The sequence below is a fragment of the Electrona antarctica genome (genome assembly GCF_951216825.1).
Source record: "Electrona antarctica genome assembly, chromosome: 19".
Taxonomy (NCBI): domain Eukaryota; kingdom Metazoa; phylum Chordata; class Actinopteri; order Myctophiformes; family Myctophidae; genus Electrona; species Electrona antarctica.
In genome coordinates, this window is record NC_136800.1 from 5,541,718 (window position 1) to 5,554,172 (window position 12,455).

Consider the following 12,455-nt stretch of genomic DNA (forward strand, 5'->3'; position numbering starts at 1 on the left):
GAGATGAAATCTTTATTGTGCAAAGGTGAGGGAATTAAAATAGGTGAGGTCGCGCAGGCGCAAACATTGACAGGACGATGCTCAGCTGCATTCCCATCACACTGTGACGAGAGGAGGATCCCCCGCACACACACACACACACACACACACACACACACACGCACACACACGACCGAAGAACCGCAGCAGAGTATTTAGAAGAACTGTGAAATAATCCCAGCAGCAGCTCCATCGCCGTAGCCATGTCCGCCGGAGGAGATTTGGGGAACCCTCTGAGGAAATTTAAACTCGTGTTTTTAGGAGAGCAAAGTGGTGAGTCCCGTATACGTCTCTTCTTCGCGAGTGATCAGCTGTGAATGTTTGGTTATCATCATTCATCGCCAGGCGTTATTATAGCGTATATCTTGGAAGCGAAGCGATCATGTCTTTATTGTCTCTGCTGATATTGAAGTTTTAAAGGTCCTATGTGTGGACCACCACCATCAGTCTTTCGTATATTTTACATGATCTTTGTGGTTGATTCACCGGTTCTTGGCAGCTCCTATAGCCTATAAAAAATGTGATTAGGTCGTGGAAAAAAAAACGCACGCACATATACATTGCAAGCCCTAACCGACTTTAAGTGTACATCTATACCGAGCTATATCATGAATTAAACTTATTTGCATTGAATTACGTAGAGCAAGATCTATTTATGGAAACGTGTCATAATTTATATCGTACCAGACAATATGAATTCGGGTGTTTTGATGTAGTATAGGTCCTGTACTGCAGTGACCGACAAAAATATCAGCTCTGTTTCGAGATAACCGATTAGTTTCATATACACATTTACCTCGGCTATAGAACATTTATTAACATTTCCTTCATATATATATAGGATTGTTTTCTTGCGTTTAATGGTTTTATTTTAATTTTTATACCTATATTTTGGAGAGGACAACAAACAAATATCTCTCCCGTGTGTCAGTTCGGGTCGGGACACACCCTAGGTTGGTCGATGATGCTGTGTCTGTGTAGCATTCCTAAAAGCTCGCATATACTCTCATCCCGCCGCCGTATACGTTTGGCACTTCACTATCATAAAAGAGTGAGATTAAAAAAACAACAATAAAAACACCGTGTCAGTGCCATGACATTATATTAATATTCAATAATCCATCTATTCGGGTGACAATAACTGTGTGCGAGGTTTGATGTGATGGCACAGATTCAAAGGGGACTGATCGATAATGGTTTAGAAGCTACGTGTTCAGACATCAGACAGTGTTCAGTGGCTCGCTCCTTTCCTTTCCCTGTATAATGTATATAACGCCAAAGTTAACATAAATAGTACAAGAATAATAACATTCTGCTGGTCACTGCATGTCTATAAATGCAACTTGGAGGCCTGCTATGGAATAAACTAACGTACGTGTGTGTGTGTGTGTGTGTGTGTGTGTGTGTGTGTGTGTGTGTGTGTGTGTGTGTGTGTGTGTGTGTGTGTGTGTGTGTGTGTGTGTGGGGAGTATAGTTTATTGAGCATTATTGTACAGTATATGTTTTGCTGGCGTATATAGGCCTTGTGTAGTTCTTCAGCCTGTCATACAATAGGATGCTGCAATGGTGCTCTCCATGGTGCTGAAGCTGGGCCTGTGTAGCACTGCCACTGCCCCTTTGGCAAAGCAACACTTCCAAACAATTGCTCTTTACTTAGGGGTCATCAACATGTCCGTATACGCCGACATATTTGTCAAAGACTTGCCCTTGTCCATGGCAAATATTAGATTTTCTGTTTTATACCTCATTATAATGTTCTTATTTTGAGACCCAATTTACTGAATGTCAGTTTCCAGGTTTGTCTTCACAATATTTATGACACTTGTTTACTGTATACGACTCTATGACACATTAGGAGTGCACTAGTAGGCTACTATAGTGGTGCTCAAATGTTTTATTTGCAAGGACCCCCTTAACTCTGAGAGTGTATGGCCAAATGGACCTGTACGGGTCCATCTGGCTCCATTTGTACTCTCTCAGAGTTACAGACCTGCTATAGTCATTCAGGGCTATCTCTTTATGTGTTTCTGTACTCATTTTGTGTGTCCGTGGCAAAAATTGAACTGTGACAAAAATGTCCACCAACATGGATATGACCCCTGTTCTTTATGCCGAGCGTGACTCATGGGGGGCATAGCTTGGCATGCACCGTGGTGGGCCTGTTGGGAAGGCTGCATTTATAGGCCTACATATAATGTAAAGAAATGGCTGCGTGTATCCGTAAGACTAGTGAGTTCAACTGTATACGCCAGACATGCATGTCAACAAAATGGGGCTCGATTGGTTCACCTTGAGGTTCAGGTGGGAGAGATCACGATCTTAAACTCACAACAAAATGGTGTCATTAAATATCTCACAATGTCTGCATATGATGATCAGAATCTATGGCCTTACTCAGTCCTAACTAACTAGAAATGCACTCTGTCGAGGTGCCAACGGCCTACTTGTGCGCAAGCAGAGTGCGCAAGTACTACTACTAACTAATGTCTATTACAACAAGCACATTTTAAATCCTTTAGACCCGTTATTGACCGTATACCAACCTTGAAACGTACCTTAGTTACGTCACCATCAACAGCAGTAAGGGACCACCATGCTTACCCCGACATACATACATACATATACATACGTACATACGTACATACATACATACATACATACATACATACATACATACATACATACATACATACATACATACATACATACATACATACATACATACATACATACATACATACATACATACATACATACATACATACGTACATACATACCCAGCCGATCAACAAACGTACCTTAGTTACGTCAACAAGAATGGTGGTCCCTTATTGGCCGGTGGACAACACCGACATACATACCCAGCCGATCGCAGTATACTTGCGGCGCGCGCTCTGCTTGCGCAAGTGATGTGGTTTGTACTTTGTTTTAAATGTCTGTCGTTCGTTCCCCTCGTGCTTTTCACCAGCCAAACATTTTTCCTCTTAGTCTCATTGTGTCATAGATGTGTCCTCTAATGCCGTTTAGTTAATGGCTTATGGCTATAAGGTTGTACTGCAACAGCTACATTTAGGACCACAATGGAAACAAAACAAGCCCCCTGGGGTTATAGCATTATTGTAACTGTACCTCTGTACTTTTTGCAAACTGTTAATAAAGTATTCAATCTATCAAGAACCACACCCGTGTGAAGTGAGGGGCGCTCTTATCATTATACATCATCATACATCATCTCATGAACATGCTCTTCTACATATGACGTAAAGTTTCCCTTCACCGTCAATGGCTTTTAATGTTTATGTTGCCACAAATTTACGTCATAATTGGCGGACATTTGACCTAATTTCTCCTTTCATTGTCAATGGCAAATATTGAGACGTGTGGGGACAAAAGCAGCAAAGCTGTATATAGGAGCCCTCAAAAATCACACTTGTGTGAAGTGAGGGGCGCTCTTACCAACATACATCATCATACATCATCATACATCATCACATTCCAGCCAATCACAATTGGCATCCTCACTTTCTGTCATTTCGGCCAATCACAATTGGCGTTTTCAATTTTCTGCCCTCACTTTTTGAGGGGTGCTAGCCCCTCCTATATTCAGCTATTAGTGTAGATTTCCGTCTTACACAAACATTAAATCCCCATTGAATGAGATGATGTATGATGATAAGAGTGGCCCTCACTTCACACAGGTGTGATTCTTTTTTTTTTATTATTGGTTTTCATGGTATTTTGACACATCAAAGATCAAAATGTAAATTGATCTCTTAATGTTTTGGCATCATCATGATGATTCGAATTGCACTTGTTTATCCCAATATTTTGAAGCTAAGTAAAGCAAGCTAACTTCAGTCGTATGTTGTTAAACACATTTTATCTTGTCTTATCTTATCTTATCTTACAGTGGGGAAGACGTCTCTAATTACCAGGTTCATGTATGACAGCTTTGACAACACGTACCAGGTGAGACTCTATACCAGAACCACAGCCAGAACCAGCTCAGAGTTCAGGTTTTTATCCGAGTGGAATAGTAAGAGAGCGGCGACACGCTTTGATCTCGCCGCAAAGCGGGCGCCTATGGGCTAATAGTTCCAAACATTGGAACTATCCCATTGAGATAGAATGAGCACTTCCGCATTCCATTGTTACAATGGGAGTCAATGCTATAGTGTCGCCACTCTCTTACTAGATTACTCTGGTTTTTATAGCCCCGTATATACGTATGGTACCTCTCCCTCCACCCATACTGTAGCACGATCCGAGATGAGGTCTCATTCCGCCGCGTTTCATAACCACCGCACGTTTTCCACTTTACAGTAAAGTTACCCTTTTCCGCATTTGACCTCACATCATATCCAAAACGTAATGGTTGAGACGGGTTGCAGCGAGTATTTAAATCGCTTATTTAGTCAACGGCTTCCATGTTTTTCAAGGAAGTTGTGGCCCGGGGAGGCAGCATTAGCGCCTCCCCTGGTCAGTTGGAAAATGTAACATGTGCCCATGGCACGATCCGGGGACCTCATCTCGGAGCTACAGTATGAGCGCAGGGAGAGGTACCTAATATGAGGCTAAGGTTTTAGAAACTAGTTATGATGAGGCAGAGATGGAGAACTTAAAGGACCACTTCACCACTTTTCAACCTATCTTCATATAATAGGTCCTCACTAATAATCATGATAAAATGGCACGATTTCTTTCTACTCAGTCTGTGTCTCATAGGAGGGCTGTGAGCAGTTTAGAAACCGTCTTCCAGTGACATCATCATTAGGCAGATTTGTTTTGAAACAAGATTTTTTTACAAAAATGTTTAGATTTTCATTATCGATACGATAGCTTCCATTTTCGCATTGCAACTTTTCAGGACTAGAAAGCCTGCAGTTTCTATTAGCTTGTATTCCCTATCGATGATGTCACTGGAAGACGGTTTCTGAACTGCCCACAGCCCTCCTATGAGACACAGACCGAGTAGAAAAAAAGTGTGCCATTTTTTTCATGATTATTAGTGAGGACCTATAATATGAAGATAGGTTGAAAAGTGGTGAAGTGGTCCTTTAAGTATTCTGTATTTAGCGTTGATCGCCATTGTTAAAGAGTTCATATATACAGTACTGCATGTGCAACAACAGTGGATTTCCAATACAAGAACTGTATGAAATCATCCTAAGGAAATTGCAGCAATTGAGTATTATGCTCTTCGAAAGAGGATTCAGTTTTTTTCTTGCTATAGGGCTTTTCTTTGAATCGAGGTACATGCACACAGGTCTGAATGATTGACTCCTTAGGGCAATCCAAATGAAATTATCTTTACACCATAATTCAATTTACAGCACTTATTGCCCCCCCCTCCAAAAAAAAGGGGGAAAAAAGCTTTCTGTGTTCTCCTGCTCTTTCACACTGGCCACTATCGTGACCAGCCATATGCAGGAAGACATTTTGTTTGGGAGGTCTGGTGTGTTGCTGATCACTCTGTCTTGTGTTGTTGTTGTTTGTTTCATAGGCAACCATCGGGATTGACTTCCTTTCTAAAACCATGTACCTGGAGGACCGAACAGTATGGAACCTTGATTGTTGATTGGTGTCACCTGCATACACATTACACACATACTCATCATGAGAACATATTGGGCCACACCTGCTTTTAGTGGTCCTGCCATCAGTGCGTTTCGTCTCAGTGACCTACTTCCCCCCCCCCTGCTTTGACTATATACTCTTTGATTTAATTTGTTTAATTACTGTACTGTTCTCTTCATTGATTACCAAGATTATCCTAGGGTGGTTAATATGACAGAGTTATAGAGAAGATATAAGAAGTCATGACCTTTTCGATCATAAGCTTTAGGTTGTGTTTGGCCTATTTCTCTACTGGTACTTTCAGCCTTTTAGTAAATAGTATGTATCTGTGTGGATCTGTTTGTATCCATGTATTCTTATGGGGTTTGGGGAGCATGTGTAATCCCCTGTTGCATTGTTATGTACTGTGTGTGTGTGTGTGTGCGTGTGTGTGTGTGTGTGTGTGTGTGTGTGTGTGTGTGTGTGTGTGTGTGTGTGTGTGTGTGTGCGTGCACGTGCGTGTGCGTGTGTGTGTGTGTGTGTGTGTGTGTGTGTGTGTGTGCGTGTGCGAGTGCGCGTGCGCATGCACGCGTGTGTGTGTGTGTGTGTGTGTGCGTGCGTGTGTGCCCGCACATTGCATACGTGCCTTTGTGTGTAGGTAAGACTGCAGCTGTGGGACACTGCCGGTCAGGAACGATTCAGGAGCCTCATCCCCAGCTACATACGAGACTCTACCGTAGCTGTGGTTGTCTATGATATCACAAGTTAGTACCTCTGTCTGTCTGTCTGTCTGTCTGTCTGTCTGTCTGTCTGTCTGTCTGTCTGTCTGTCTGTCTGTCTGTCTGTCTGTCTGTCTGTCTGTCTGTCGTTTTATTGTTTTGTCTATTAGCCTGCCTTTCATTCTATTTGATGCCCTAGATATAATAAAGCATAATATAGGGCATAAATGTCAACCATAAAACAGCCACATCTACTTTGCAGGGGGAACCGGTGACCTTTCTTATCATTATGGCTACCATATAATAATGCATCTCCATATCGATAAAGTATACGGTACATCACAGCACACGCAGCCCCTATGGATTGATTACTTCCTCTTCCATGTCTGACACGAAAGCAAAGTGGTGTTACTTGTTATGAAAAGGCATTGTGTTTTCTCTGCACGCACTTATTGATTGATACATTGTCAGTCCACTGATGGAATAAAGCATGATAGTTACTTGCAGACAGATTACAAAAAACGAAACTTCTCAATTGCAGCAAACAACCAATGTTGTTTTTTTCTTCTGCATAATAATTATACATGGACATATCTTTGCTGTCAGGAGGAAACCGTGACCGTTTTTGCATATTAATGATACGTAGCTTGTGGAGTTGGTTCAGTCAGATATACGTTGAGCGGCTTCATGCTGATGTGCTCAAGGGCACATACATATATTCGAGGGGTTAATGCGCTGCATTACTAAGTGTATGTGTGGGTGTATATACAGTGTTTGCAAGACCCCCATGTCATACGCTGATGTGGCAGTCAGCTGACCAATTGGGCGGGGTATTTAAGCTCACCTTTTTTTCCCCTCACTATATATGTTTCTTTTCCCTTTTTACCTCCTTTATGATGAATTCCTGTTCTGTCTATAGAAGTGTCTATTTGTACGTCTCTAAATGTTTTGATGATTTGAACATGGTGGACCCTATTGGAAACAAGTGTAATGCTTAATTGGGTCGTCCACTCACAGTTAACAGCCTTTGTATTGAGTTTGTGCTTGAAATGTACTGTAATTCTGCAAACTGTTAATAAATTCTTCAATCAATCAATCAATCAAACCTATAAGTCAAATTCCAATACCCCAAATCTCGGCTCACTCAGGCCTCATTCACACGTATCAAACACCAATCAAGCAAATGTTTGGTCGTTTGCTTGATTGGTGTTTGGTACGTGTGAATGAGGCCTCACACTCGGCCACTCCAGCATGGTGGTGTTGCGGTGAAATTGGTGACCCGCTGAAATATGTGACAATCGTGTAGACGTCACATAACGTCAGTGTCCGAGTGTAAATCGTTGCAGGTTGTTTATTAGAAGAGTTCAACCTAGCGGTATTCAGGCCACGTATTTAAAGACCTCCATGTAAGTTGTGTGAAGTCCCCAAGATGGTCACATTATATTTCGCCATGCTGGAGTGACCGAGTGTGAGTGAGCGAGTGAGTGGCAGGGATTTTCGGTATTGGAATTTGGCTCTAGACTGCATGCATTCGTCCTGCCTTCCTTCTGCATATGGTTCCTGGTTGGTTGTTGTTATCAGTGGCGTGCACAGATAGACACTAGGGGGTGCTACAGCACCCCCTGCCCTTTTGGCAATGTGCCCTTTTTTTCCTTCTTTTGTACAGTTACACTGTACAGTATGTGGACCATGGTAACATTGATCAATTCTTGATAAAAAAGCTTCTAATATATTATTTAGGCCCCACAATCTATAAATCTCACACTATTAAGGCAACCGGCCGGTTCCACGCGCTGCACAAAGTGCCCTTTTTTCCACTTGAGCACCTGCCCCTCTAAATGTCTGTGCACGCCACTGGTTGTTATGCACTGTTTGCTCCCACCACCACCCCAGTGAGAGTTATCTGACTGAAACCAGTGCTATTGAGTACCCTTTACATCTGTGTTTGTTTCGAAAATATTGAACCAATGAAAAGTAGTAAAAAGTCCTCCAGACAAAACCTTTGAACTAAAAGCAACTAACTCCACCACCTCTCCCCGTCTCATGGAAGTGATTGACAATATATTAAAGTCATAGCATCAACTTTGATGAGGCAGTATTGCTTTGTTTTCAAAATATACGGTTTTCTTCATTCCCTGATTTTTTTGGAGTTAGGTGGCTTCTTTCCGACAGCGGAGATATATATTTGTACAAATCCATCAGGATTAAATAAATACAAAAAGCACAAGAGCTTCCATTGTGATCCTTTGGGTGCAAATGTGTGTGTAAACTGAGTGCCATGTGTAGGGTTGCAGGGGTAAAAATAAATTGGTGTTATTCAGCTTTGTTGAATAACAGCACAGCACACAGCCCCCATATAGCAATGTGCTGCGCCTGCAGATAATGTGGCCTGTTATCTGAGAGCAATATTCTATTAGCTGGGTCTGAATTCGTCCAAAATCAACAAGATCGTGCACTTGGTGACAAGTTTTAGATTTTTGGTATGATGGTAGGTATGGTTATAAGGTTTTCAAAAACCATCGCAAACGAGTGGGGAGCGCCCCCTAGTGGCCTGTTTGCAATTAATCTAATATTAAATGGGCCAGTATATGGTTAAAAACCATAATAATTGATAAAAGAGATTTTTCAATGGATTATATTAGTATTGGGTGTGCTAAATAACATACTAAAAAATTAGGAAAAAATAACTTCTGGAAAGGCATCTTTTTCAAGATGGCGTCCACGATGGCTGCCAGAAGCTTAAAATGCCTATAAACTGGGATTTAATACATACAAAATCATAACAATTATACTCTTGGTGACAAGTTTTTGATTTTTGGCTTGATGTTAGGTATGGGTATAAGGTTTTCAAAAACCATCGCAAACAAGTCGGGCTCGCCCCCTAGTGGTCTGTTTGCAATGAATCTAATATCAAATGGGCCAGTATATGGTTAAAAACCTTAATAATTGATAAAAGAGATTTTTCAATGGATTCTATTAGTATTGGGTGTGCTAAATAACATACTAAAGAATTAGGAAAAAATAACGTCTGGAAAGGCATCATTTTCAAGATTGCGTCCACAATAGCTGCAAAATGCCTATAAAGCTGGGATTTAATATGTAAAAAAACCCCAAAATAATTGATAAAATATATTTTCCAATGGATTCTATTAGTATTGGGTATGCTAAATAACATATTTAATTTTGGGTGAAAATAACTTCTGGAAAGGCATCATTTTCAAGATGGCGTCCACGGTGGCCTCAGTAAGCTTAAAATGCCTATAAACTGGGATTAATACATAAAAAATCATAACAATTATGCACTTGGTGACAAGTTTTAGATATTTGGCATGGTGTTAGGTATGGGCTTGAGGTTTTCAAAAACCATCACAAACAATTTGGGCTCGCCCCCTAGTGGTCTGTTTGCAATGAATCCAATGCTGGCCTATTTAACATTGGATTCATTGCAAACAGACCACTAGGGGGCGAGCCCAACTCGTTTGCGATGGTTTTTGAAAACCTCAAGCCCATACCTAACACCATGCCAAAAATCTAAAACTTGTCACCAAGTGCATAATAGTTATGATTTTTTATGTATTAAATCCCAGTTTATAGGCATTTTAAGCTTACTGAGGCCACCGTGGACGCCATCTTGAAAATGATGCCTTTCCAGAAGTTATTTTCACCCAAAATGTTTATATGTTATTTAGCATACCCAATACTAATAGAATCCATTGGAAAATCTATTTTATCAATTATTATTATTTTTTTTTTACATATTAAATCCAAGCTTGATAGGTATTTTGCAGCTATTGTGGACGCAATCTTGAAAATGATGCCTTTCCAGAAGTTATTTTTTCCTACATTTTTAGTATGTTATTTAGCACACCCAATACTAATAGAATCCATTGATTTTCTTCTTTTATCCATTATTATGGTTTTTAACCATATACTGGCCCATTTAACATTAGATTCATTGCAAACGGACCACTAGGGGGCGAGCCCAACTCGTTTGCGATGGTTTTTGAAAACCTTATGCCCATCCCTAACAACATACCAAAAAGCAAGAACTTGTCACCAAGTGCATAATTGTTATGATTTTTTATGTATTAAATACCAGTTTATAGGCATTTTAAGCTCCCGGCAGCCATCGTGGACGCCATCTTGAAAATGATGCCTTTCCAGATGTTATTTTTTCCTAATTTTTTAGTATGTTATTTAGCACACCCAATACTAATAGAATCCATTGGAAAATCTCTTTTATCAATTATTTTGATTTATAACCATATACTGACCCATTTAATATTAGATTCATTGCAAACGGACCACTAGGGGGCGCTCCCAACTCGTTTGCGATGGTTTTTGAAAACCTTATAACCATACCTACCACCATACCAAAAATCAAAAACTTGTCACCAAGTGCACGATTTTAACGAATTCAGACCCAGCTATATAACAAAGCTACATCTCTGGCATCCACAGATGTAAACTCATTCCAGCAGACCTGCAAGTGGATTGACGACGTCAGGACGGAGAGAGGAAGTGATGTCATCATCATGCTAGTGGGCAACAAGACGGATCTGGAGGAGAAGAGGTGAGCAGCTGTGAAAGATTGTTAATTAGCGTTTGATTTTTCCACTGTCAATTTGTGGTTGACTGATGGTGCATGACAGTGGTTCTCAAATGTTTTCATTTAACCCATTTTGGACTGAGTTTGATTGAAAAAAAGGCTTCTAAATCCTAACATCTTTCTGAAAAACCTATGTTTCTATGTCAGTGGTGCTCAACCTTTTTCATGTCAAGGACCCCCAGAATTATCTCTATTGGGCCACAGACCCCCATCTCAAAATATGTCGTTCCAGGGACCCCCCAGAAGCAAATATTTTAGTTAAAAATGTTCGCTCTGAAATATATATTCAATGATTTGCGCCACATTTTAACGATTTTTCAAAAATAGCAGACCTACAAGCTCGTAGCGCGCCACTCGGTGGCAATAGCTAAAGTATAACATAATGCTTAAAACACCAACAGGGGTTTCTGCCAAAAATGGGTTAAAGGACCACCATACAGTAACTAAGAGTGTACATACTGTACCTGTAAGGGTCCATTTGGTCCCCACATTGATAGCCACTGTCATGAGGTACATCATGAGCTACATAGTTTAGTTAGTAAAGTAGACGGATGTGCTCTGTAAATGGGCACTTTTGATTCAATACAATTGTTGTATGACCTCTGCAATACGTCACTATAGGATCCTGGATAATGATTTTGTTCGTCAATATTTACACATTTAAAATCCTAATAAATATTTGTACTGTATATTACACATATGTGCCGCTTTTTACAATAATCCAAAAGTACAGGCAATGTGGTCCATCTCTGCAAAACAACAAATTAAAGGGGAATACCACCCATTTTCAACATTGAACTATGTCATTAATATAGGCATACCTTAGAGTTATTGTGTGGAAATAATTAAAAAATCTGTTCTGTTTAGCCTAGAACTGGAGGTCTAGCACTTGGGATCATGTGATCAGTGACATCACGAAGGTGTAATCTTCATGCCAAAAAGTACACCTTCGTGATGTCACTGATCACATGACCCCAAGTTCTAGACCTCCAGTTCTAGGCTACACAGAACGGAGGGATTTTTTATTATTATTTCCACACAACTCTAAGATATATTAATTACTTAGTTCAATGTTGAATATGGGTGGCATTCCCATTTAAAGAGTATGTTCTAATAAAATGAGTATGCAGTATACTATAAGTAATAGTAAGAGAAATCTATGAAAATCTGGGAACTAAATCGTTACCAAGAAATTTCTTCACCAATGTGTTTCTAAAGGTGTCTAATAACATGTACTAAAAGTTTGAAATTCAACTCCCGTGGGAAAATTGAGTTATTAGCATAATATGTGACCATACCCTTAACATCCTATATAAGGCAAAAAAGTCAAAATTTCATAATTCTTTAAGTAGCATGTGACATATGAAACTAGGGTGATTTCATGATTCTGAATCCATTCCAAGCATTAGTTTTGCACAAAAAACACTCCTTGGGAGGAAAACGGCCACACAAACGTGATTAGGTCAGCACATTTGGTCAACTGGATATGGCCTAATTTAGCCCAAGGAGTGTTTTTTGTGCAAAACTAATGC

General features: G+C 40.2%; 1 protein-coding gene across 1 annotated transcript in view; it reads left to right on the forward strand.

Moving 5' to 3' along the window:
• Window positions 1-231: 231 nt before the first annotated feature.
• The window catches only part of LOC306943798 (ras-related protein Rab-6B-like), a gene marked incomplete at its 3' end in the record, with an annotated part of 14,178 nt that continues 1,954 nt past the window's right edge, over window positions 232-12,455 (forward strand). Inside the window, exons 1-5 of the mRNA XM_079530324.1 lie at window positions 232-312; window positions 3,950-4,008; window positions 5,543-5,596; window positions 6,254-6,359; window positions 10,776-10,887. Of these exons, the coding sequence (XP_079386450.1) occupies window positions 243-312; window positions 3,950-4,008; window positions 5,543-5,596; window positions 6,254-6,359; window positions 10,776-10,887 (401 nt within the window). The 5' untranslated portion in view covers window positions 232-242. The remainder of the gene's footprint in view (window positions 313-3,949; window positions 4,009-5,542; window positions 5,597-6,253; window positions 6,360-10,775; window positions 10,888-12,455) is intronic.